Source organism: Rhinopithecus bieti, unplaced genomic scaffold, assembly GCF_001698545.2.
Source record: "Rhinopithecus bieti isolate Rb0 unplaced genomic scaffold, ASM169854v2 scaffold_3832, whole genome shotgun sequence".
Taxonomy (NCBI): domain Eukaryota; kingdom Metazoa; phylum Chordata; class Mammalia; order Primates; family Cercopithecidae; genus Rhinopithecus; species Rhinopithecus bieti.
Genome location: NW_016804242.1, coordinates 275,246 through 300,505, shown reverse-complemented (window position 1 = coordinate 300,505; position 25,260 = coordinate 275,246). Strand labels below are relative to the sequence as shown.

At 35.4% G+C, this 25,260-nt stretch overlaps 1 protein-coding gene across 1 annotated transcript in view; it reads left to right on the top strand.

The window, feature by feature from the left end:
- The first annotated feature begins 10,525 nt into the window (after positions 1–10,525).
- The window catches only part of VWDE (von Willebrand factor D and EGF domains), a 78,203-nt gene continuing 63,468 nt past the window's right edge, over positions 10,526–25,260 (top strand). Inside the window, exons 1-2 of the mRNA XM_017867396.1 lie at positions 10,526–10,772; positions 21,112–21,296. Of these exons, the coding sequence (XP_017722885.1) occupies positions 10,706–10,772; positions 21,112–21,296 (252 nt within the window). The 5' untranslated portion in view covers positions 10,526–10,705. The remainder of the gene's footprint in view (positions 10,773–21,111; positions 21,297–25,260) is intronic.

Sequence of the window (25,260 nt, the reverse complement as noted above, 5' to 3'; positions counted from 1 at the left end):
CATAGACAAACTCAAAAAGTGAACGAAGTCAGACACAAAAGAACATGTATGATTCCATCTATAAGGAATGTCCAAAAAAAAAGGCCAATATATAGAGAAAGATTATTTGTTGCCTAGGATTGGAGGTTAGAATGGAGAGTAATTACAAGTTGGCATGAGGTTTATTTTTAGTGCTGAAAATGTTCCTTTTTTTTTTTTTTTCTTTTGAGACAGGCTCTTGCTTTGTTGCCTGGGCTTGAGTGCAGTGGCACAATTTGGGCTTGCTGTAACCTCAGCCTCCCAAGCAGCTGGGACTACAGACACATGGCACCATGCCCGCTAATTTTTGTATTTTTTGTAGAAGCAGAGTTTTGTCATGTTGCCCAGGCTGATCTCGAACTCTTGGGCTCAAGCGATATGCCCACCTCTGTCTCCCAAAGTGCTAGGATTACAGGCGTGAGCCACCAGGCCCAGCCAAAAATGTTCTAAAATTAAACTCTGGTCATGTGTGGTCAGCTCTGTAAGTATACTAAAATTCATTGAGTAATACACCAAAAACAGGTAAATTTTATTTTATGTAAACTACATCTCAACAGAACTTTTAAAAAATGAGATTGTATATTCTGAAATGTCTGGCTCATTTCAAACTGAATTAGGGTGGGTTTTTGGGTCAGCAGGACAAAATTAAATATGCTCATATTTATGAGATTGTTTTGGAACTATAACTATCCATTTCTAGTTGCAAACTATCCATTATATTACAAGTTATAATTATGAGATTCAAAATGCTTTGTGATTTAGAAAGTGATGATTACATAAATAATATAAACAAAACAGAAATGTCACATAGCTTTGCCACCTGCTGCAATGTTTTATTTAAGGCTTGTAGAAGAGTAAATAACATTCAAATAAAGCCATGACACTTACTAGCCAGAAACTTTGATTTCAAAGGCATTTTCTAATATATACTTCAGATGCAAACTGTGTTACTTTCTAGTATATATAGACATGGCTGTTGAAAGCGAAATATACATCTTTTCCATCAACATTCAAAGGAACTTTAGTATTCCAATCTCATTTTAAAATCACAATGTGGAAAATACTAAGTTGAAATAAGTTAATTTCTTTAAGATAGCCATTTAAAAATTGCTTTTATTAAATAAAATGTCAAAAACAAAACATCTGAAAAGTAATTTTTTAGTGTTCTGCAAAACATTTGGTATCATCGGGTTTATTTTTCCACATTCAAATACTCCAATTTTATAATAATAAGAGCCGATTGCAATAATATAGTACAATTCTCTTCTTTTGCTGATGTGAAAACAATGCATTAAAGATTTCTATTAATTTTTTTTCCTGATAAATAAAACTTACGTTTCTACTTTTTGGGCTAGCTAAATACTAGTACCTTAATGTGTTTGTGGTAGATAGCTGAGGTGTTGAAATCCCAGCTGTGGTAGACCAAATAACAACCTCCTAGCCCCCAATATGTCAAGGTGTAAATTCCAGGAGTTTGTGAATACATTATTTTACATGGTAAAGGAACTTTGCCGACGTGAGATGGGAAGATTATCCTGGGTTATCCAAATGAGCACAGTATAAACCCAAGTTTCCTTATAAGAGAGAGAAAGGAGGATCAGAATCCAAGAGTGATTTAAGGAATAAAACAGAGGCCAGGGAGGAGAGAAAACACTATGTAGCTGATTTTAAAGATGAAGAAAGGGGCTATGAACCAAGGAAAGCAGGAGGCCTCTAGAAGCTGGAAAAGACAAAGAAAGGAATTTGTTCCCTGGAAACTTCAGAAGAAATGCAGGCATGTTAACACCTTGATTTTAGCCCAGTGAAACTGACTTCAATCATTTATATTCAATATTGTATTGATAGCCAAAACAATTAAGAAAAAGAAATAAAATGCATCCAAATAAAAAAGGAAGAAGTAAAATTATCTGTTTGCAGATGACACATTTTATATAAAAAAACCCAAAGCCTCTACTAAACTGTTAGAACTAATAAATGAATTCCATAAAATTGCAAGATATAAAATTAACATACAAAAATCAGTTGTGTTTCTATTCATCAACAAAGTATGAAAAAAATTTAAAAATTCCATTTACAATAGCATCAAAAAATAAAATACTTAGAAATAAATTTAATCAAGGATGTGAAATATTTGTATGCTTAGAACTATAAAATATTGATGAAAGGAATTAAAGAAGACAGAAATAAATGTGAAGATATACCATGTTCATGAATTAGAAAAATTAATATTTAAAAAATATTCATAATACCCAAAGCAATCTACAGATTCAATGCAATCCCTATCAAAATTCCAATTGTATTTTTCACAGAAATAGAAAAAAAGCAATTCTAAAATTTATATGGAACCACAAAAAACTCCCAATAGCCAAAGGAATCTTGAGCAAGAAGAACAAAACTGGAAGCATCACACTGCTTACTTTCAAAATACATTATAAAGCTATAGTATTCAAAACAGTATGCTATTAGCATAGAAACAGACATATAGACCATTGGAACAGAATAGACCACCCAGAAATAAATCCATTTACAGTCACTTCATCTTTGACAAAGGTCTCAAGAATACACAATGGGAAGGTATAGTGCCTTAATAAATGATGTTGGGAAAACTGAATATCCACATGAAGAAGAATGAAATTGGACCCTTGTCTCACACTATACACAAAATCAACTCAAAATGAATTAAAGATTTAAGACCTTAAACTAATAGAAGAAAACATAGAGGAAAAGTTTCTTTCTTATTGTATATATTTAAGGTGTACAACACAATGTTTATATATGCATATACATAGTGAAATGGTTACTATAATTAAGCAATTTAACACATTCATCATCTCAGAAGGTTACTTTTTTTTGGGACAGAGTCTCACTCTGTCTCCCAGGCTGGAGTGCAGTGGTACAGTCTCTGCTTACTGCAACGTCTGCCTCCCAGGTTCAAGTGATTCTCCTGCCTCAGCCTCCCTAGTAGCTGGGATTACAGGTGCCTGCCACCATGTGCAGCTAATTTTTGTATTTTTAGTAAAGACGGGGTTTCACCATGTTAGCTAGGATGGTTTTGATCTCCTGACCTCATGATCCACCCACCTCAGCCTCCCAAAGTGCTGGGATTACAGACATGAGCCACCGTGCCCGGCCCAAGGTTAGCTTTTTATTTTTATTTTATTTTATTTTATTTTGGCAAGGGCACTTAAAATCTACTCTTTTAACAAAAATCCTGAAGCCATCAGTATTATTAACAACAGTATTAACAGTATAATACTATAATACTATAGTATTATAATGTGTTATAATACTATATACTATATACTATATAATACTATAGTGTTATAATACCATAACAACAGTATTATTAACAACAGTACTTATGTTGTACATTAGATCCATACACTTGTTCATCCTACATATCTGCAACTTTGTATTCTTTGATCTGCACATCTCCTTATGCTTCCCTCTCCTCTGCCTCTAATAACAACTGTTTTTATTCTCTATCTCTTTATTTTTTTAAGATATGACATATAAGTGAGAGCATGCAGTATTTTTCTTTTTGTGTCTGGCTTATTTCACTTGGTCTGAGCAACAATATTTTGCCTATGACTTCAAGAAGTAATTTGCTCATTTTGCAAAGGCATAAAAGCAAAACAGACAAATGAGATTTCATTGAACTAAAAAGCTTCTGTACAGCAAAGGAAACAATTGTCAAAGAATCAACCTAAAAAAAAGAGAAAATATTTTCAAGCACTCATCTGATAAGGGGTTAATATCTAAAATATATTAAACATAAGGAATTCAATAGCAATACAAGAAATAACCCAATTAAATAAATGGGCAAAGGATCTGGATAGACATTTCTCAAATGATGACATCCAAATGGCCAATATATATATGAAAAAATGCCCAACATCAGTAATCATGAGGGAAAGGCAAATCCAATTCACAATAAGATTTGCCCTCACATCAGTTAGAAAGACTGTCATCAAAAAGACAAAATATAAAACGTGTTGGCAAGAATGCCTCAGTCTCCCGAGTAGCTGGGACTACAGGCGCCCGCCACCTCGCCAGGCTAGTTTTTTGTATTTTTTAGTAGAGACGGGGTTTCACCGTGTTAGCCAGGATGGTCTCGATCTCCTGACCTCGTGATCCGCCCGTCTCGGCCTCCCAAAGTGCTGGGATTACAGGCTTGAGCCACCGCGCCCGGCCAGAAAGTAGATCTTAAGTGTTGCCATCCCACACAAAGGTTCACTATGTGAGGTAATGGATATGTTAATTAATTTGATTCTGTAGTCATTTCACAATGCACATGTTTATAGAAATGTCACGTTGTACAAATGAGGAGATATTAGTCAAACAAACTACATAAATATAAACAATTTTTATTCATCAATTACACCTCAATGCTGAGAAATAATAAAAGTAGGAAATAATAAAACAGAAAATAAATAACAAATAATCAATAAAATAAAGAAAGAAGAAACCCATTTCATACTTCTGACTTCCAGACATATAAGGTAATATGATAAAATAAACAAGTGAAAAATAGTGTTGTTCGAAGCTACAAAATTTGTGGTAATTAGTTAAAATGGCAATCAGAATCTAACAGTGTTTGAAGGACTGAGAACCACCATCTAAGATAGTAAATGTAGCCTGAATACTTATTTTTTCACCAAGTCAATTGGGGTGTTTCTGTTGAATTGATATTTAATTTAAAGTACAGTAAAATTAGAGTCAGAGTTTCATTTCTTCTTTTAATGTGGACGTTGTTAGAACTCTGTCCTTAAAAATACTAATCTTAGATTCGTTCATGTCAGGGATGCTGCAAGGTGAGTAAAAGAACCATGACCACTATCTGTATGGACCTTATATTCTAGTAAAAACAAAAACAACAACAACAACGACGACGACGAACAGATAATAAGCAAAGATACAGATTAAATATTTAGTTTAAGTTCTAAAATGGAAACAAATAGTGTAACACTAGAGAATGACCTGGGGTAAGAAGCCAATTTAAACAGGGTGTTTGGGAGGTGAAATTCAGCTGAGACCTGTAGGATAAACAATCAATCCTGCCAGGGGCAATGGTTGCCTTCTTTTAGGAACTTTTAGGAATGTTCACAAGGCTAGTGAGTTGAAGTATAGCACATGTGAGAGCTGAGGAGGGAGAGTGGGAGTGGGAGAAAAGCAATGCGTTTGAGTTTGAACAGGTAGGCAGGGGCTAGCTGTTGCACAGTCTTCTGGTATTTTTACCCATTATCTTTGGGAGCCCAGTGAAAGGTTTTAGGGCAGGGACATGGTGTGATTTACAGCTTGAAAGCTTATCCCGGTATTATATGGCAGAGATGTAGGTTGGATGGGGCCTGAGTGAAGTTCAGAGAAAAAATATGGTATTTTCTGCAGTAATCCACGTAAGTTATGGGGGAGGCTTGACCAGCAGAGTAGCAGAGAAGACACAGAGCAACAGGTGAGTGTGAGATTTCTTTGGACTCCTTATTCATGGATTGAATACAAAGGAGGAGTCATGAATGAGAGAGAAGGGAGGAGCCTCATGCCTTTTTCCTAGCTGGTGATGAGGGATACTCAATAGTGTCATTTTCCCAAACAGGGAAGACTAAAAGAGGAACCAAGTTTAAAGGGGCTTTCTAGGGACAACTAAATAAGTGATTTGCTTTAATTCCTTTCCTTTAAAATTACATTTTTTCCCCTAATTCTTGATCTGTATGAAGCAGATCATTTTCAGGTAAAACATTTTATAATGCAGATTTTAGGGCATCCGCTTTTCAACTATCAACTGTTTTTCTTTATTACTATGTTTAATGAAACAAAATTGGTTCTCTCTTCATTCCTATTCAGCTTTTTCTTATTCATTTTCAACTTTTAAAAAGAAGGAAATTTTAAATGCAGAGAAAGGAAAAGAAGCTATAAGAGAGGAAGTTCAGCCTATGAATGAGAATTAGAGATGGGGTGCATTTGGCAAATATTACTGGGCTTCAGTACCACTGAATCTTTGTCTTTTTTGTAGCTATTTTCAGTTACAATCTCTGTAACTGTCTACAATGAAATTATTAATCATTTATAGGTGGTCATGGCTACTTGGAAAGAAAAGCCAATGGTATTCCAGACTTTCTAGCACTGAATCATCTTCTTGTGAAATGTATTGAGCTTATCATAACAAAATCAGCTTAACTGCTGATTTTCTTTCATTCTGCAATGAACACACCATACTCTTCCCTGAAACTTTTTGATTGGATAGCTTCTATCATGGTCAAATGACGAGTCCATTTCCTCCTAAATAAACCACTGTAATGTCTCAATACAAATCTCAAGTGCATTTTTCTATTTCTTCTGGCAAATGCATAAGCACAACCAAATATTTAATAATTTATACAGTTTATATTTTCAAACAGTTTTAGACAGTATTTTTTGGTTGTAAACAACAACAGCGAAACAAATTCAAAGTAACTTAACCTTAACTTATAGGCAGTGTATTGGGGGTATTTCAGGGAACTCCAACACAGGAAACATAGGCAGTCCTCAAAAGATTCTGGAGCTGTTGAATGGAAAGTCATCAGGAATTAGCGTATCTTTCTTTCTGTCTCTCTGTCTGTCTCTGTCTCTGTCTCTTTGTGTGTGTGTGTGTGCACGCATATGGGTGCTTTTCTCTGTTTCTCTATTATTTTCACATGTTTCTCACCTCACCTTCATTTTGGTCATCCACTTTTATCTTTTTCCTCCCTCAGCTGATCAGTTTTCATTACTTGTCCACACTTACAGTCACGTACAGTTGAGTCCTCAACGTTGTCCACAGGTTATTGAAAACTGTGATGTAAAGTGAAACAACATACAATGAAACCAGTTTTACTACAGACGAATTGATATCAACATGAGTTAAATTACCATACCATATTTCTGGTTACAAAAACATCGCCAACTTCTAAAAAAAGACCAAAATACTTCTAATATTAAACGTTTAAATAAACTATACATATATTGAATCAAGATTAATGAAAACAAGATAATTATTTACCTCCTTACTCCAGTTCAGTGTCACAGGTGGCCATCCCAGCCGCTCAGGGCATGAGATGTAAATCAGCTTTCTACGGGAAGCCATCCCACTACAGGGCACACTCACACACCCAACCACAATCACTCAGACAGGGCCTATGTAGACACGACACGCCAATTCACCCAACACAGAGAGCATTGAGAAGTGGAGGCAAATGGGAGTACCCAGAAAAGACCCACACAGACATGGAAAGAACGTGCCAATTCCACCTCGACATTGGCCCCTGCTAGAAATCGATTTTTTCCATCAATGTTATAACAAAGTGACGTTAAACGTAATGACCAAGGAGCTGCTGTATGTTTTAGTCTCTGCTTCTGAGTGTACTTGTGTTCAGCTCAAACAAACCCCAAAGCAATCCTACCAATTTTACATTTCTGGAAACGGGCTCACTCATTTAGTAAAACATGGGATGAGGAATTCATATGTTACATAAATATGTATTTTCCAGGAAGTTTACTCCAAACTATGTAGACACTGTAATAGAGTAGTGCCGAGAAATGATGCACCTTTACATAATAAGATATGAAAAAGTATAATTATGTAGAATTTTACCCCTGTTCTAATAACAGTAAACTGTTACATTCAATCATAATAGCTACTCTGGACCAAACGCTATTCTGAGTGCTCTTTCTCCAGACCCTCTTCCACCCTAACACCCAGACAAAGGCATGCACACACACTTTTGATTCTTCAACTCTATGGGGTACTATTATTGTCATTTATATAGGACAGAAAAAATGAGGTTAAGAGGAGTTGAGTGTGCTGTTCAAGCCTACAATTCTGTTAAATAGGTAGCGGATCTAGAATTACAGCCCAGGTATTTTTAACTTAGGATTTGTGAACTTAATCACTGGGCTTTTCTGCCCCCTGAATTTGTTTTTTTTTTTTTTTTTTTTTTTCCATTGAAGCTCATCATTTTTTAAATTAATCTGACAAGAACTGAGTTATTTCCTTTTCCTAGAAAATTATCATTTGAAATTTTTCTCCTGTTAATCTTTTCTTTTAATTTAAGCTATATTGTACTTATTAGCACTTGGCTTCATTTCATCTTCCCTATGACATGCTTATTATTCTTCTCAGTGATATTTACTGCATTTTACAAGTGCTGTCACTCTCTATAATTGGGGTACCATGTATCCATTGTTTTAATTTTAAAAAATATAAAATATAAAAAAGAATCTTATACCAATTTTGATTAACTTCATGAGACATAGTTTAAAACATCATTTTATTACTTTTGTTTTCACACAGTTCTATAACAAAGTTTTGTTTTTTTGTTTTTTTTTTTGAGATGAAGTTTTGCTCTGTTGCCCAGGCTGGAGTGCAGAGGAGCTATCTTGGCTCACTGCAACCTCCGCCTCCTGGGCTCAAATGATTTTCCCGCCTCAGTCTCCCAAGTAGATGGGACTACAGGCAAATGCCACCATGCCTGTCTAATTTTTTATATTTTTAGTACAGATAGGGTTTCACCATGTTGGCCAGGCTGGTCTTGAACTCCTGACCTCACGTGATATACCCACCTCGGCCTCCCAAAGTGCTGGGATTACGGGCATGATATAACTAACATTTAATCAATACATTCCTGCAGATCCAGGCCAGGTTAGATACATTTTCCACTGAGACTTGAAAAAAAAAATTCTTAAGTTGCTTTTATTTTTTTCCATCTTACATGGAGGGAAGTTGTGTTTTGGTCCAAGTCTATTGTAAACTCATAAACTCATAAACAATCAAAAACTGAAGAAAAAAATAAGGAATACAATACCTAAAATTGTATTTTGATGGAAGTCAGATTAGTAATGTTGTCCTCCAAGAAAGTATAAAAGTTTACTACATTTATATAGATACTGCTAGAAAATAAATTCACAGAAGACCTGCTATAATTTGATTCTCATCAAATTACTTTGTTCCTGGTGATTTCACATATAGATTGAGAAAACTGACATTTAATTTCTTATCTCTGTTTTATTAGAGTTTTATAAGCAGAAACAAAAGACATACTGTACACTAACAAATCTCTGGGTTTGCATTGTGCCTACATTATATTGCCCTTCCATATTTAGGCCTTAAGATAAAAATCACCTGCCTACCCTCCACCAAAAGTAATATTTTATTTTAATCCAGAAAATTGGGCGCCCTTTCAGCATTTGAAAGAAGGCTATACACAAGTATTGTGTACCAAAAGAAATTATTTTCCAATATGGGTTAATATTTTACTTTGGAGATGATGTTTAAAATTTTAAATGTTAATTTACCTTTCAAATTAAAATAAAATTTATATATAATTAAAAAAAAAAACTTCTTTATGCATTCGGACACCTCCTGTTTCCACCACCATGCCTAAGCCAACCTTGAGCCTCCAAATTTGTGGATGGAAACTTGGTGCCCACTTGGACCCCCAAACTACCCTCTTCTGACCAGTGTCCCCTTTCCTCTCAGGTAAAGGCTCTGTGAGAACCAAGTGCAAGGTGATGAATGGGAGACTCAAGGAATGAGACAGTCAGGGAAAAACTAGGAGAGTGAGGTTTCATTTCCAGGCATAAAAAGATGTAGAATCTGTTGAAAAAAGGACCCTGTTCCTCTGCAGAGGCAACAATACTTCTGAAAAGCTTAGACCTGGCACGGTGGCTCACGCCTGTAATCCCAACATTTTGGGAGGCTGAGGGGGAGGATTGCTTGACGCCAGGAGTTCAAAGCTCCAGAGAGCTGTGATTGTGAGACTGCACTCCAGCCTGGGTGACAGAGTGAGACCCTGTCTCGAACAAAACAAAACAAAACAAAACGTAAAGACGAGGGTTGGGGGAAGACATTAGAGCTCTCTGATCTAATAACTCCCAGATCAACCTTGGGAGCCGTGTGGCCACGTGCTAAAGGGTCCTGGGTCATCACTGGACAACTGTAAGAGCTCTGGGAATCACCGGCAAATACGGATGACAAACCTCATGGTTTGGCTAGTGTCTAAACGCAGTCCTTTCTACTTCTGAAAAACTGTCACAGGGCAGAAGAAAGGGCATCTACTGTTGCAACGTTAGTGTCTACTCCCTCCTAGTGTCGTTCATCACTGAGATCTAAGGTGACAGGAGCATCTTCAGCGCCTTCGCCTTCCGGTGCAAACCAGCAACGCCAATTGCGCAGTTAGGAATCCGTCTGAAGATACAATCATGGGAAACTGCCTCTTTCAACGGAACCTTGTGGGGCTTCTTTTACGGGAGGTCCATCTGAGCAGTTTCTAGGATTACCAAGTTTTCATACAGCCTCTGTTAGAACAGCAAGACGCAGCACACCGAGAGCTACATCCCGGTAGTTTGACTCCTGGCTGTGCGACTGCACGATGACATCCAAGGCGACGGAGCCACTGCCAGGACTCGCTGGGCTATGGGGACAGGTTGGGCGTGGCTTTCAGGTCCGCCGGCCGCCAAAATGGGAAGGGAGGAGTCCTAGAGGGACTGCGCGAAGGCTCTACCAACGAAAGGACTGGCTGCGCCACAGAACCAGGACGCGGAGCTTCCCTGTTCCAAGCAGGAACAGACTGAGAAAATCCAAGAAAGGAAGACCGAGGGGCTGCGGTGGCCCCATCCTCCTGTCACTCGCGGCCCAGGCTCTGCGACGCCCTTCGCCCCACCCGCGGAAGCAGCGATGCCTGGCGGAGCCTGGGTGCTGGCGACCGCGCTGATGCTCCTGGCCCCGGGGGAAGGACGGCGAGGTAGGGCTCGCGGCGGTGGGCGCGCAGGGGCGCCGCCTGGGCGGTGGAAGGACTGGGCCAGACTTCTCCCCTGACATGGGGAGCGTCCCTGTGCGTTTTAAGGCCGCATGCGATGTTTGTTCCTCACCCGCCTCCCCTCTGTCCCTCCGCTGTCCTTGAAGTGGTCAATTTCTAGCCTATTACGCTTCAGTTTTCTTTTGCGCACATGCTGTTGTTGCCTCCTCTTACTCTACGACCCTCGGTTCTGTTTTTGGTTGTTTCCTGTTGATATTCTGCTCTTTGATTTTTAATTTACTGTGAGAAACTTTGGCCGGATCTGCCAGGTATCCTAGCCGCTAGTAGACCCGAATTCTCGAAACAGAGTTGAATTCCAAACTGCACGAATTCCACCTCTAACCCGACCCTCGGAAATAATTCATTGGTGAACATTTTATCCCTACAATAAATCACCAACTTAAGTTTGGCATATCCGTATTACACTGTATTATGGTTTTTGTGTATATATGTTAGAATCAGTTTTGCCACTGCAGAAGACATCTCTGTGGAGCGAATACTCCCCTCCTACTTCTTTAATCCATGATCAAGAACACTTAGTTTAAAATACAGTGAAGTTAAACTAAAACTTTCACTAGCCCTTCCTGCTTGTTTTTTGTGTTGGTACAGATAGGAATATTAACGAAGGGGGACTTGTTCTTATATTGCAAGTTTCCTTACGTTTTTCAGAAATAAGTCTGATATGTGTTCAGCTATCTGCAGTTTGAAAAAAAATTACCTACATTTGTAACAGTCAAGGGTATAGTTTTGTCTTATCATTTTTTAAGTCTTAACCCATTTTGCCGATGTAAGTTTGCTTTGGAAAAGGGTAATACAAACACTATCCCATGCAAAACTTAAAAATAAAATGCTAAAATCAAATGTATTATTTTCTGAATGATATTTTTTCTGGTCCTTCTTCAGTTTGCTTACAGATTTACTAAATCTTTATGAACAACTTTAAAAAATACTTGTAAAACCATACTTCTATTCATTACAGTTAGATAAATATTTCCAGGAAAAAAATGACCGATGTTTATAAAGGAAAATGATTTCATGTTTACTATACACCACATAACACCTTTCTGCCTCTGTATAATAGCTTTGTAATCTCTCTACTGAAGACAAATATTACCCATTACCAGGTTTTAAGTTCATAACATTGGTAACATTTATAAGTTCTTTATATTTAATAGAGTAAAACTAGAAGACGAGGTGAATGGAAAATACATTTATTGAGACTTCTTTTTTCAAATAGCTTTATTAAGATGTTCATATACCATACAAATCACTCACTTAAAGTGTGTGACTCTATGGTTTTTCATTTTCACAGATATGTGTATATTCAGAGTATATTTACAGGTATATGCAACCATGACCACAGTCAATTTTAGAACATTTTTATCAATTCAAGAAGAAATACTGTACCTTTGGTTATCATGCCCCATACCCTCTATCACCCTCCCTTCCTCCCCAGCTATAAGGAATTACTAATCTACTTTCTGTCTCATTGCATTTACCTATTCTGGATATTTTATACAAATTGAATCATATAATAGGTTGTCTTTTGTGACTTGCCTACTTCACCTAGCACAACGTTTTCAATGTTCATTCATCTTGTAGCATGTGCCAGTACTTCATTTCTTTTTAAGATAGAATATAGTTCCATTGTGTGGATATACTACATTTGGTATGTACATTCATTAGTTGATGAATTAGAAGATGAACATTTGGGTTGTTTCCACCTTTTGGCTATTATAAATAATGCTGCTATAAACACCGAGGTACAAGTTTTGTTTGGATATGTGTTTTCATTTCTCTGAGATATATGCCTAGGAGTGGAAATACCGGGTCATAGGGTAATTCTATGATTAACTACTTAAGGAACAGCCAGGATGTTTTCCAAAGTAGCTGTGCTGTTTTGTGTTTCTGCAACAGTGTATGAAGTTTCTAACTTCTTCATGTTTCCATCAATACTTTTTATTAACTGACATTTGGATTCTACCCATCCTCATGGTTGTAAAGTGGTATTTCATTGTAGCTTGATTGTCATTTTCCTAATGGCTAACGGTATCAAGCATTTTAATGTTCTTATTAGACATTTAGCTTATCCTCTTCAGAGAAATAATTACTTAGATCCTTTGCCATTTAAAAAAATGGGTAGTTGACCTTTTTCTTATTGAGTTGTGTAAGTTATTTGCATATTCCAGATATAATTCTCTTATTGGATATGTGATTTGCAATTATTTTCTCACATTCTATGGGTCCTGGAAATAATCTCCTGTGGATATTGAGGGAATACTATACTGTAGTTTTTTAAGTTGATTCCTTAGAGTTTTCTATATGGAGATAGTATTACTTATTCCTTTTCAATCTGGATATCTTCTATTTATTTATCTTGGCTAGCCCCTCTGGGTAGAATTAGCTATTCTAAAGTACAATGTGGAATTGATATGGTGAGAGTAGATATCCTTGTCTTGTTCCTGATTTTACAGGAAATCACCAAGTCTTTCTTTATCACATAAAACGTAAGTTGTGGGTGTTTTGTATATATCCTTTATCAAGTTGAGGAAACTTCCTTCTATTCCTAGTTTGTTGAGAGTTTTTATCGTGAAGAGGTGTTGAATTTTTTTAAAATGCTTTTTCTGTGTCTATTGAGATGAACATGTGGATTTTAACTTCTATGCTATCTATATGGTATATTATAGCAATTCAATTTTAGATATTAAACCAACCTTGTGTTCCTGGAATACATTTCACTTGGTTATAATTTTTATGCATGTATATTTTATGTTTCTGGATTCAGTTTGCTGAAGATTTTTTCATCCATATTCCAGAGATATGTTGGTTTGTAGTCATCTTTTCTTGTTATATATTTTTCTGGCTTTGGTGTCAGGGTAACCATAATAATGGGCTATGATACTGGGCTCATACAATGAGGTGGAAAGTGTTCCATCTTCTTCTATTTTTTTTGAAAGTGTTTCAGAGGAATCGGGGTAATTTTTCAAATGTTTGGTAGAATTTAGCATTATGCCATGTGAGCCAGGTCTTTTATTTGTGGATAGTTTTTTGACTGATTTGATCTTTTTACTTGTTATAAATCTATTTGGATTTTATTTTTCTTCTTGAGTTCTTTCTGTAGTTTGTGTCTTTTTAGGAATTTGCCAATCTCATCTAAGTTATCTAATTATTGGTGTATAACAGTCATAGTATCCCTTAATAAGGTTTGCAGTGGTGTCCCCTATTTCATTCCTGCTTATAGTAATTTGAATCTTTCTCTCTTTTTTTCTCAATAAATCTAGTTAGAGATCTGTCAGTTTTGTTGATTCTTTCAAAGAACCAGCTTTTGGTTTCACTGATTTTTCTCTATTGTTTTTCTATACTCAGTTTCATCAATTTTCCTTCCAGTCTTTAAAATTTCCTTCCTTCTTCTTCTTTTAGGTTTAGTATGCTCTTATTTTTCCAGTGTCTTAAGGTGCAAGGTTAACTTGTTATGTTCATATCTTTTTCTCCTATACTATAGGCGTATCCCTGTCTATACATGTCCTTCCACGCATTACTGTAGCAGCATTCCATACATTTTGGTATGTTGTATTTTCATTTTAACATTTCTCCAAGTATTTTTTAGTTTTCTTTTTCTTTTATTATTTAACTCAGTGATTATTTTGGTTGTTTAATTTCCACATATTTGTAAAGTTTTCTTAAATTTCATTGTTATTGAGTTCTAATTTCATTCCATTGTGATCAGAGAACATACTTTGTATGAATTTCATCTTTTTGAATTTTGTTTTAATTTTATGTTATTTTATTTTTAGAAGTAGGCTCTTACTATGTTGCCTAGGCTGGATTTGAACTCCTGGACTGAAGCAATTCTCCCACCTGAACCTCCCAAGTAGCTGGGTTTATAGGAACGTACCACCATGCCCAGCTTTCTGTTTAAATTTATCAAGGTTTGTTTTATGGTCTAGTAGATTGCCTATTTTGGTGAATATTCCATGTGTACTTGGGGAAAAATTATATTCTAATATTTTTAGGAATAGTGTTTATAGATGTCTGCTAGGTCAAGTTGGTTTATATTGTTGTTCTGATTTTATTTATTTATTATGCTGCCTGTTTTAAAATTGATATTGAAAGTGGGATATTAAAGACTCCAATTGTTATTGTTAAAATATGTATTTTTTCCCCTCAGTTTCTGCTGGATTTTGCTTCATATATTTCAGTGCTCTGTTATTAGGTTCAATTATGTTACAATTGCTTTATCTTCCTCATGGATTGACCCTTTTGTCATTATAAAGTGTCCCTCATCTCTGGTAAGACTTTTATGTTTTAAGTTCTTCTTTGTTTGATAGTAGTACAACCATACCACCTTTCTTTTGGTTGCTACTTGTAGGATATATTATTTTCTATCCTTTTACTTTCAATCTAATTGTATTCAGAAGAGGCCCTCACTTTGTCTTTTGATATGTAAAGAAGGCCAATGTAAAGTGATTTAGCAAACTAGCCACTCTCTATTTTCTCTTGCTTTTTAACCATCTGCATTGTTGAAGAACCTAAAATTCTATTTAAAAAAAAAATCTCAACTTTTATTTTAGATTCAAGGAATACATGTGCAGGTTTGTTACAAAGGTACATCGCACGATGCTCAGGTTTGAGGTACAAATGATATTGTCACCCAGATAGTGAGCATGGTACCCAATAGGTAGTTTTTCAATCCTTACCCTCTTCTTTCCTTCCCCCTTCAGTAGTCCCTGTCCCTAGTGTCTATTTTTCCCATCTTTATGTCTGTGGGTACCCAGTGTTCAGCTTGCCCTTATAAGTGAGAACATGCAGTATTTGGTTTTCTGTTTCTGCATTAGTTTGTTTAGGATAATGGCCTCTATTTGCATCCATGTTGCTGCCAAGGACATGATTTTAGTCTTTTTTATGGCTGCATGGTGTTGCATGTTGTATATGTATTACTGAAATACCAGGAGTTCAGAAAAAAGCCAATCATATCTTTTTCTCCTATACTATAGGCATAATCCTGCACAAAAAGCCAATCACTGAGAAAATGAGTATTGCTAGGGAAGAGGGCTTTAATAGGGTGCTCCAGCTGAGGAGATGGAAGATCAGTCTCAAATCTATCTCTCTGACTGATTAAAATTGGATTTATATAGCAGAGAAGAGCTATAGCTACATGTAAGAATACAGGAATTAGGGAGGAATAAGGGAGATGAGTTGGTCAACAGGAAGCTGATGGTCAGTTAAGCAATCATGATGGGTAGGGCTCTGGAATCTCATTTTCCAGATGTGGTAATCTGGTAAGTTTCAGTTGCTAGGCCTGATGGTTGGTTTCCTGAGAAAGGAACTCAGATAAGACAGTTGTAACTGTCTGAAGTTTTAAGACTGGGAGGGTCAATTTCTATGTTTATTCAAAAGAAACCATAAACATCAGTTCTGTGGGACTATTGGACCAGTTTCAGGTATACTACATTTTCTTTATCCAATTCACTGTTGATGGGCACCATGGCTGATTCCATGTCTTTCCTACTGTGAATGTGCTGGGATGAACATACCAGTACATGTGTCTTCTTTTTGGTAGAATAATTTATTTTCCGTGGGTGTATACCCATAATGGGATTGCTGGGTTGAATGATAGTTCTTTTTTCCATTCTTTGAGATTAGTTCTTTTTTCATTTCTTTGACGGCTTATCATAGTGACTGATTTGATTTACATTCCCACCAACAGTGTATAAATGTTCCCTTTCCCCACAGCCTCACTGACATCTGTTGTTTATTGACTTTTTAATAATAGTAATTCTGACTGATATAAGATAATATCTCATTGTGGTTTTGATTTGCGTTTCTTTGATGATTAGTGATATTGAGCATTTTTTCATATGTTTGTTGGCCATTTGTATGGCATCTTTGGAGAAGCATCTTTTCATGTCTTTTGCCCACTTTTCCATGGGGTTGTTTTTTGCTTGTTGAATTATTTAAAATCCTTATAGATTCTGGATATTAGACCTTTTTCAGATGCATAGTTTGTGAATATTTTTTCCCATTCTGTAGGTTGTCTGTTTACCCTATTGATAGTGGAGAAACTCTTTAATGAGGTCCAACTTGTTAATTTTAGGGTTTTTTTTTTGCAGTTGCTTTTGAGGACTTAGTCATAAGTTCTTTGCCAAGGCCCATGTGCAGAAAGGTATTTCCTAGGGTTTTTTCTAGGACTTTTTACAGTTTGAGGTCTTATATTTAAATCTTTAATCCATCTTAAGTTAATTTTTGCATATGGTGAAAAGTAGGGGTCCAGTTTCATTATTCTTCCTATGGCTAGCCAGTTATCCAAGGACCATTTATTGAATAGGGAGTCCTTTTTCCATTGCTTATTTTTGTTGACTTTGTCAAAGATCAGATGGCTGTAGGTGTGTGGCTTTATTTGTGGGTTCTCTATTCTGTTCCATTGGTCTGTGTGTCTGTTTTTGAATGACTGCTATGATGTTTGGTTACTGTAGCCTTATAATATTGTATGAAGTCGGGTAATGCAATGCCTCAGACTTTATTCTTTTTGCTGAAGATTGCTTTTGCTATTGGGACACTTTTTTTTTTGGCTCCATATGAATTTTAGAGTAGCTTTTTTCTAATTTTGTAAAAAACAACATTGGTAGTTTCATAGAAATAGTCTTGACTCTTTAGATTGTTTAGGGTAGTATGGCCATTTTTATGACATTGATTCTTTTTTTTTTTTGAGACGGAGTTTCACTCTTGTTGCCCAGGCTGGAGTGCAGTGGCGTGATCTTGGCTAACTGCAACCTCCACCTCCCGGATTCAAGTGATTCTCCTGCCTCAGCCTCCCGAGTAGCTGGAATTACAGGCATGCACCACTATGCCTGGCTAATTTTGTATTTTTGTATTTATATATACAGTGTATATATATATATATATATACACTATATATATATATACACTATATAGTTTGTGTGTATATATATACATACTATATATATATTTTTGTGTATATATATACACATACTATATATATACACAAAATATATAGGTATATATTTTTAGTAGAGATGGCTTTCTCCATGTTGGTCAGGCTGGTTTCCAATTCCTGGCCTCAGGTGATCCACCTGCCTTGGCCTCTTGACCTCCCAAAGTGCTGGAATTACAGATGTGAGCTACTGCATCCGGCAGACATTGGATTCTTCTAAACCATGGGAATGATTTTCCAACAAAATTCTATTTTGAATGTCAGAAACTAAATTATTTTTTATTTCTCATTATGTTTGGGCATCAAACGTGGCTTTTCCCTTTCTCAAATCTTTGAAGATGTTATAAGATTTTGAAGACTTGAAATTTTCAAAATACTTGAAATTCCTGTAGGAATTCCTGTAGGATAATATACAGAAGATTTTATAACTACAAATTCAGTTATTATGAAGTACCTGTCACCAAGGGTTATGCATGTTTATCTCTTAAAAATAAAATGATTTATTTGGCTTCTTAATATATTGTGTATCAACCAGTTCTGAATTTTGTAGAATTCTAGTCTTGGTCATTACATTAAACTGGAAAATAATCTAATACAGGTTACCTCGTATGTAGAAACAAAAAAAGGAAATTATTTGCATATGTTATCACTATGGCTCTATTATTTATAATTTGACACATTCTTCCAAAATACTTGAAATTCAAGTACTGTAAATTCTATTATATATTACCCAAATTTCTTAAATCATATCAGGAAGTAGTCAGGATGAATAGAAGTATAAATTTAATGTATATTTTATATCTACTTTTTTTTTTTAGGGGAAAAGTTATATTGTCAGTTTGCCAGAAAGCTCTGTATATCATGCCATGAACTTGACTGATGAATGAGATGGGCTTGTAGAGCTATTCTTTTAGTATTTGTTGAGCAGAGTCCTCAGATGCACAAATGAGAGCCCAAGCCATCAATATAATCCTCACTCAACTATGTCATGCAATCTAGAGCTAAGTTTGGAATCAAGCTTTGAAAATGTGGCTTGATTATTGCTAATAAGATTTCTAAACTTTCTATATAGTCCTTGAACAGTGTAAATAAGATAAGTAGATTTTTAGAAAAAAGTTATGAAATAATAGATATAAAATATATGAATTTAAAATTATCCTATAAGATAAATATTGAATAAAAGTAAATAAATAAAATTTTGAGTTAAATATTACACAATTCTCTAATGTTGTTGATGTCAAGCAGTGATTTCTTTTATACATCTTATATTTTCGGCTTTGTATTAGGAAACAAAGCAGCTAAACCAGAAGAAATGCAAGAACTACAAAGGTGCTGAGTAAGGAGGAATACTACACAAAATAAAGATGGAGTTATTGATTTTTTCCCGAGACAAAATTCTATTGTAGAAAAGAGATCAGAGAAAACATTTTAATAGTTTATGCACACCTTACTAGGAATCTCTTTCAAAATCTCTTTTTTAAAAGATTGTAACCTGGTGCAATGTCCTTGTTTTGAAGGGTATTAGAGATATTTCAAAATTAGATGAAATGATAGCACATTCCTTGATTTCTATCTATACATATTTTATAAAATACTTATTTCGTGTTGACATTGGAGCCTTCTGGGAAATTAACAACTATGGAGGATTTATAGACAAAAGAAAGAGGAGCCTTTTGTGTTGACTTCCAATATCTTGTACTAAAAAAAATTATGTAGAGAGATCATTTGGAAAATAATGTCTTTGTATAGTTTAATTGCCATAACTACAAACAAAATACAAAGCAGAAACATAATTCTAATTATAATGACTTATTTTTCATAGGCTACACTTGTGAGATCCGCTTGTAAATTAGTATCTCTGATTTTTTGTTCTCCTTATTAAAGTTGAGAAATTGATTTTGTTTTATAAACACTTCTGTAATTTAAAATTATATAGTAAGTATTTGATACTTTTTTTAGTTAGATAAGCTTTTTCCACAATGAGGTTTTTTTTTTTTTTTTTTTTTTTTTAAGAGGGAGTCTTGCTCTGTCACCCGGGCTGGAGTGCAGTGGCCGGATCTCAGCTCACTGCAAGCTCCGCCTCCCGGGTTCACGCCATTCTCCTGCCTCAGCCTCCCGAGTAGCTGGGACTACAGGCGCCCGCCACCTCGCCCGGCTAGTTTTTTGTATTTTAGTAGAGACGGGGTTTCACCGTGTTAGCCAGGATGGTCTTGATCTCCTGACCTCGTGATCCGCCCGTCTCGGCCTCCCAAAGTGCTGGGATTACAGGCTTGAGCCACCGCGCCCGGCCCAATGAGGTATTTTTAGTAATGACTGAATTGTTTCTTTCACCTTTCTAATTTCATAGATGCCATCTTTATTACAGGTTTTCCATCAATAAATATAATATATAATATTTGAAGATTTTCTATCAACTGTGCCAACAAGATACTCTAGTTTTCAAATACAGACAGTTCCTTGTGGTGCTTATTATTTCAGTAATTTGGGAACACAGGAGCCTCAAACAAGAGTTGCATTTTAGGATAACTGTTTCACTGCCTGCTCTTCTCTCCACTTTTAGTGCTGGAAAGTGGAGCTTTTTGTTTGGCCTCTGTGGATTTCATGGAATAAGTATATTCCAGGCCAAAGACTACTCAGATAAAAGGTTTCCTAAAAAAGACTAAAGAATTCTCCCTTTCGCCATGGGCTTTTCTTGTTTCCCCTTCAAACCTGCTCCCCTCCATCCCATTTGTTTTCTGTGCTTAGTAGGCAAAAGGTACTTCCAAAATTTTGGAAAACAACTTAAAAAATTTTTAATGTTTTTCTGCATTCAAGAATGCAGGAACCTTTAGTTTGAAAGCACTTTACACATATTGAGTTAGCATTAAAAGATTAGTTCAGTTTGTTGCATTCGAGCATTTGGCAGAAATAGAATTTTTGAGGCATGTGGCTACTTTGGGAGAAACTGGTTGTAGAGAAACAATAGTGATATTCAAATCCAGAGTACCAGGCTCAAGAGAAATCCTTGTAGGTCCTGTGACTTGACATCCTAACTCAAGAGCAAGCAACTCTATTGGTTGTTTGAATTAAATGAAAATGAAGGTTTTAAAGCTTGCATGTTTCAAAAGTACATTCTAAAGAGTTTTGTTGATTTGTTTATTGCATTTATGAAACATGCAAATTAGTTAAGTCACTTATGACTTACTAACAGACCCTGACATTTCAGAGGGTCTTTATGTGCAATAGTAAGTTAATTTGCTTTATTTTTTATTATGGGAATCAATTTTAATTGAGGACTGAACTACGTCAACAAACAAAATGCATTACATAAGAACACCTGTCTTTCCATACTAGCTCAGGAGTGCTCTCCTGGGGGACATCAGTTTCTTCAGAGTCCTTATAGAAGTGTCCATTTTGACTCGTGGCACCTCCAGCAGTCAGCTGTTCAAGACCTAATATGTGACCATTCCCTCTCCCCCGGATGGTATAGATTTCTCATCTTTGACAGACCTGCTGAGATGCCAACCAAATGTGTTGAGGTATGTCAACTCCCTAAGTACTACATATGATTTTCTACATATTACTACATATGATTTTCCTTATGTGTTTTTCATATGAGATTTGTATCTTCTTACAGCCAGCTTATTTCTCATGCTAAAAATATTGTTTCAATTTTATATAAGATTGAGTTAATCTGAAAGACTATTCCCACATTACCTAGTCTAATAATAATAGTAATAGTTAATGTTATGTTCCATGCAGTCCAGAAACACTTTTACCAACATTATCTTGTATGAGTATACAACTCTAGGATACAATATATCATCATTATTTCCATCAAACAGTGCAGAAAACATATATTCTTAGGCATAGTGCTCTTACAGTCACAGCTAGCAGGTCAAAAAGCTGAGTTTTGAATACAGGCAGTTGTTCTCTAGGGCTCAGGTGTATTACCTGCAAACAGTAAAATACTGTTTATCTAAAGTGCTTCAGTTTTGTCAGTTGTTGCCTCTCACTGCCTTTCTTAACTGATGGAGTAAAACTTACAGGCTCGGCACCTCCTATTCTAAGACTAAGAAGAACTCAGTGTGGCAGTGAAATCTCCAGGTATTTCCTGATCACAGTTGGAAGACAGTGTACCTGTAGCACATTCAATACTCTGGAGGCATATGGCCTTATCTCACTTAAGCTCCCTCCTCAAACCCAAAATTTGTACAGCCAACATACCCTTTTTTTCTTTATAGATGTGAACATGTAAGCGTATGTCTTTCAAACACATCAGGTTTAAATGGACAAAATTAAAAAGGTTTTATACATGAACTCACATCGGATGTGTTTTATTTGAAAACTTAACTTTTCATAAACTTTACTCTTTTTACAACATGATATGATTCTGATCATAGCATTGTCCTGTATAGCATTGCGTAGTATTGACTTGTCTAGCCCAGGTGACTTCTTTCATTCTTATTTCATTTGACAAATACATTTTCTTCCAAAATGCTTCAAAAAATAAGCAGAAGAATGAACATAAAGTGTGATTTCTTGGGTAATCCCTCAGCTAACTTGTATTACTTATCCAAGCCATTCTGAAATTCTATTGACAATTGTACTTATCGTTAGCATGATTTTCAAATGCAAGTTCCCCTAATTCATTTGTAGTCCCCATTCATCTGATGATACTGTCGTGAAATAGACATTATTTCTACTTATCATACTCTGACTAGTTATCCTTTCAGTTCAACTCTTATTATTGCGACCACATTTTTATCCACAGGATCTAAGGAATGAGACTAAGTCTAAATCTGTCAAAACACTAAGGCCATTAACTCAGCATCCAACTTATATGATCAAAGTGGAAGAAGGGTTTTAATCTGACATTTATTTTGCAACTTATAAATTCCCTGCACTTGTGGACATTATTGCATATGTAAACTCACTAGTTCTCTCAGTGATGCTTTGAGGTAGCTATTGTTACCTCATTATAAAGATGTGAACACAGACACTAAGCATGAGTCACATGACCAAAAGTCATGTACCTGATCTTCTCCCTTATCACAGTCTTTCTCAGCTGACTGGTTTCCCAAGTGAATTCTGCATAAATAGGTGTTCAGTTGTGATAGGTAGCTAATAAAGGCATGATATTATTGAAGACATATGTCTGTGTAATGCTTCCCAAATTACATAATTACATCATCACTCACAAATTTACCCTATATAATTATACACTTATTGGGTGTGATTTCATTCTTAAAGTTGACTTTCTTTTAACTTAGAGGTCATGCAGCTACTATTGGCCCCTGGAGGGAGATCGCATCACATAAGATTATGTCTTAGCAAAAGGCTTGTTTTCCTTATTGTTATTCACATTTTATAAATACTGCAGAAGCAGGAATCATTTTCCTTTTAAGCACTAATGTAAAAGATCTCTGGAAAGACATTGAAATTTTAACAATGTTTAATTTTAAAGTGTGGCATTGTGGCTAAGTCTCATTATCCCTTTTTTGTTTATTTGCTCATTAGTTGCTTTTGTGACACTTCATTTGTAAGGAACTAAAAAACAATTAGAATTTAAAAGTAAAGTTTGAGAAAATTGGAGGAACTTCACCACATTTAAAATATTTGTGTTTTCTCTTAAGGCTGATTTAGCTACAATTGTTTCTAGAACCTCACACAAATGTAAAAGTGAACCAGTTTCCCTGGCTGTTTTCCTGGAGATCAGTTAAACTGAGCAGGCTGTGCTCCACCAGGAAGTGCTCTCTATCCCCACCCTCTCATTCCCTTTTTGTGCTAAGACTTTAAAGCATTCAACCGGAAACTCAATGATTTTTTTTTTCTCTACAGGTTAATACATGTCGACTTACATAAATTACTATTTGTAATGTTTTAAATAATGAATGTGCATTACATAAAGCTTAGGAAATAAAGAACAGGAGTGGAACAACATTTCTTCATAATCTATCCACACAGTCATAACTACCGTTATTAACATTTTGCTATTGTTTTATCTTATTTATATTGTTTTGTAATGTTCATGTTATATGTTCAATTGAAAAACATGCTATTCTTCTTCAGTTACAGTTATAGCATGATCATTTTCCTGTTATTATAAATTAATTTTTATAATTTTTGAAAATAATATTATGTCATACATGTATCATATTTATTTAAACCATCACCATATGTGTGGACGTTCAGGATTTTGCTATAATAAGTAATTCTGCAATTAGCAAATGTACATGTAATTATTTTAATTTTAGTGTCTTTAGTAAGATTGATTTTTACAAGTTAAATTAGTAATGGTTAAAGTGTTTTGAGGCTTTTGATACATATAATTGTTCACTTAAAACATAGTGATAATTTTAGTTCCAATAACAGTACATAAAATACCTTTTGCAATACTGAATATTCTCATGTATGTATTAGGCATTTGTGTTTCTTTTGTGAATTACCTATTTGTACATTTTGTCCATTTGTAGTCTTAGAGTTTTAAATGGATAATATTACAATGTTAAAATAAAATAGCAAATATAGTATGATTATAAATAAACATAACAAAATATGGTACTACTTACACATAATTTTATTATTTAACTTTAATCTTATATTTTAAAATTATAATTCATTCATATATATCAATATTTCCTTTATGTTTTTCCTTTGCTTTTAAGCATAGAAATAATAATAAGAATTATAACCTGGCTAACGATTTTTGAGCCATTGCTATGTAGAAGTTGTATTATATACATTACTTTATCCATACCTCACTATGATACTTTGAGGTGGGTACTACTTCCACCTAATATAAAAGAGAAGGATGTTGAGTGCCTTGTCCAAGATCATGCATTTAGTAAGGGTCCTGGTTCTTCCTGAGTCATACATAGTTTCTTCTTATTTTTCCTGGGTTATTTTGCTATTTAATTCTATTTTCATCTGAAAATGATTTTGATGACTTCATGTGAGGTTGAAACGTTATTATTTATTTATTTATTTATTTATTTATTTATTTTTGAGATGGAGTCTCACTCTGTCACCCAGGCTGGAGTGCAGTGCTGCGATCTTGGCTCACTGTAGACTCCATCTCCCTGGTTTAAGCAATTCCCCTGCCTCAGCCTCCCGAGTAGCTGGGGTTACAGGTGCACTTCACCACACCGGGCTAATTTTTTTGTATTTTGGGTAGAGATGGGGTTTCACCATGTTAGCCAGGATGGTCACGATCTCCTGACCTCAGGCAGTCTGCCGACCTGGACCTCCCAAAGTGCTGGGATTACAGGTGTGAGCCACTGCTCCCTGCCAAACTTTGTTATTTTTAAATTACTAAACAATTTTCCATCACCAGATTTTGAGTAATACCTTCCTTCTCGCTGATTTTATTGCCTCCTGAACTATGCATTCACTTCTTGGACATACTATTTCAAGCAATTTTGCAAGAACTTTCCAAGATCAGTTTATCTTTGTGTTATGTGTTAAGATAACTTTAGATTGACTTGTCTTATTTTAGAATTT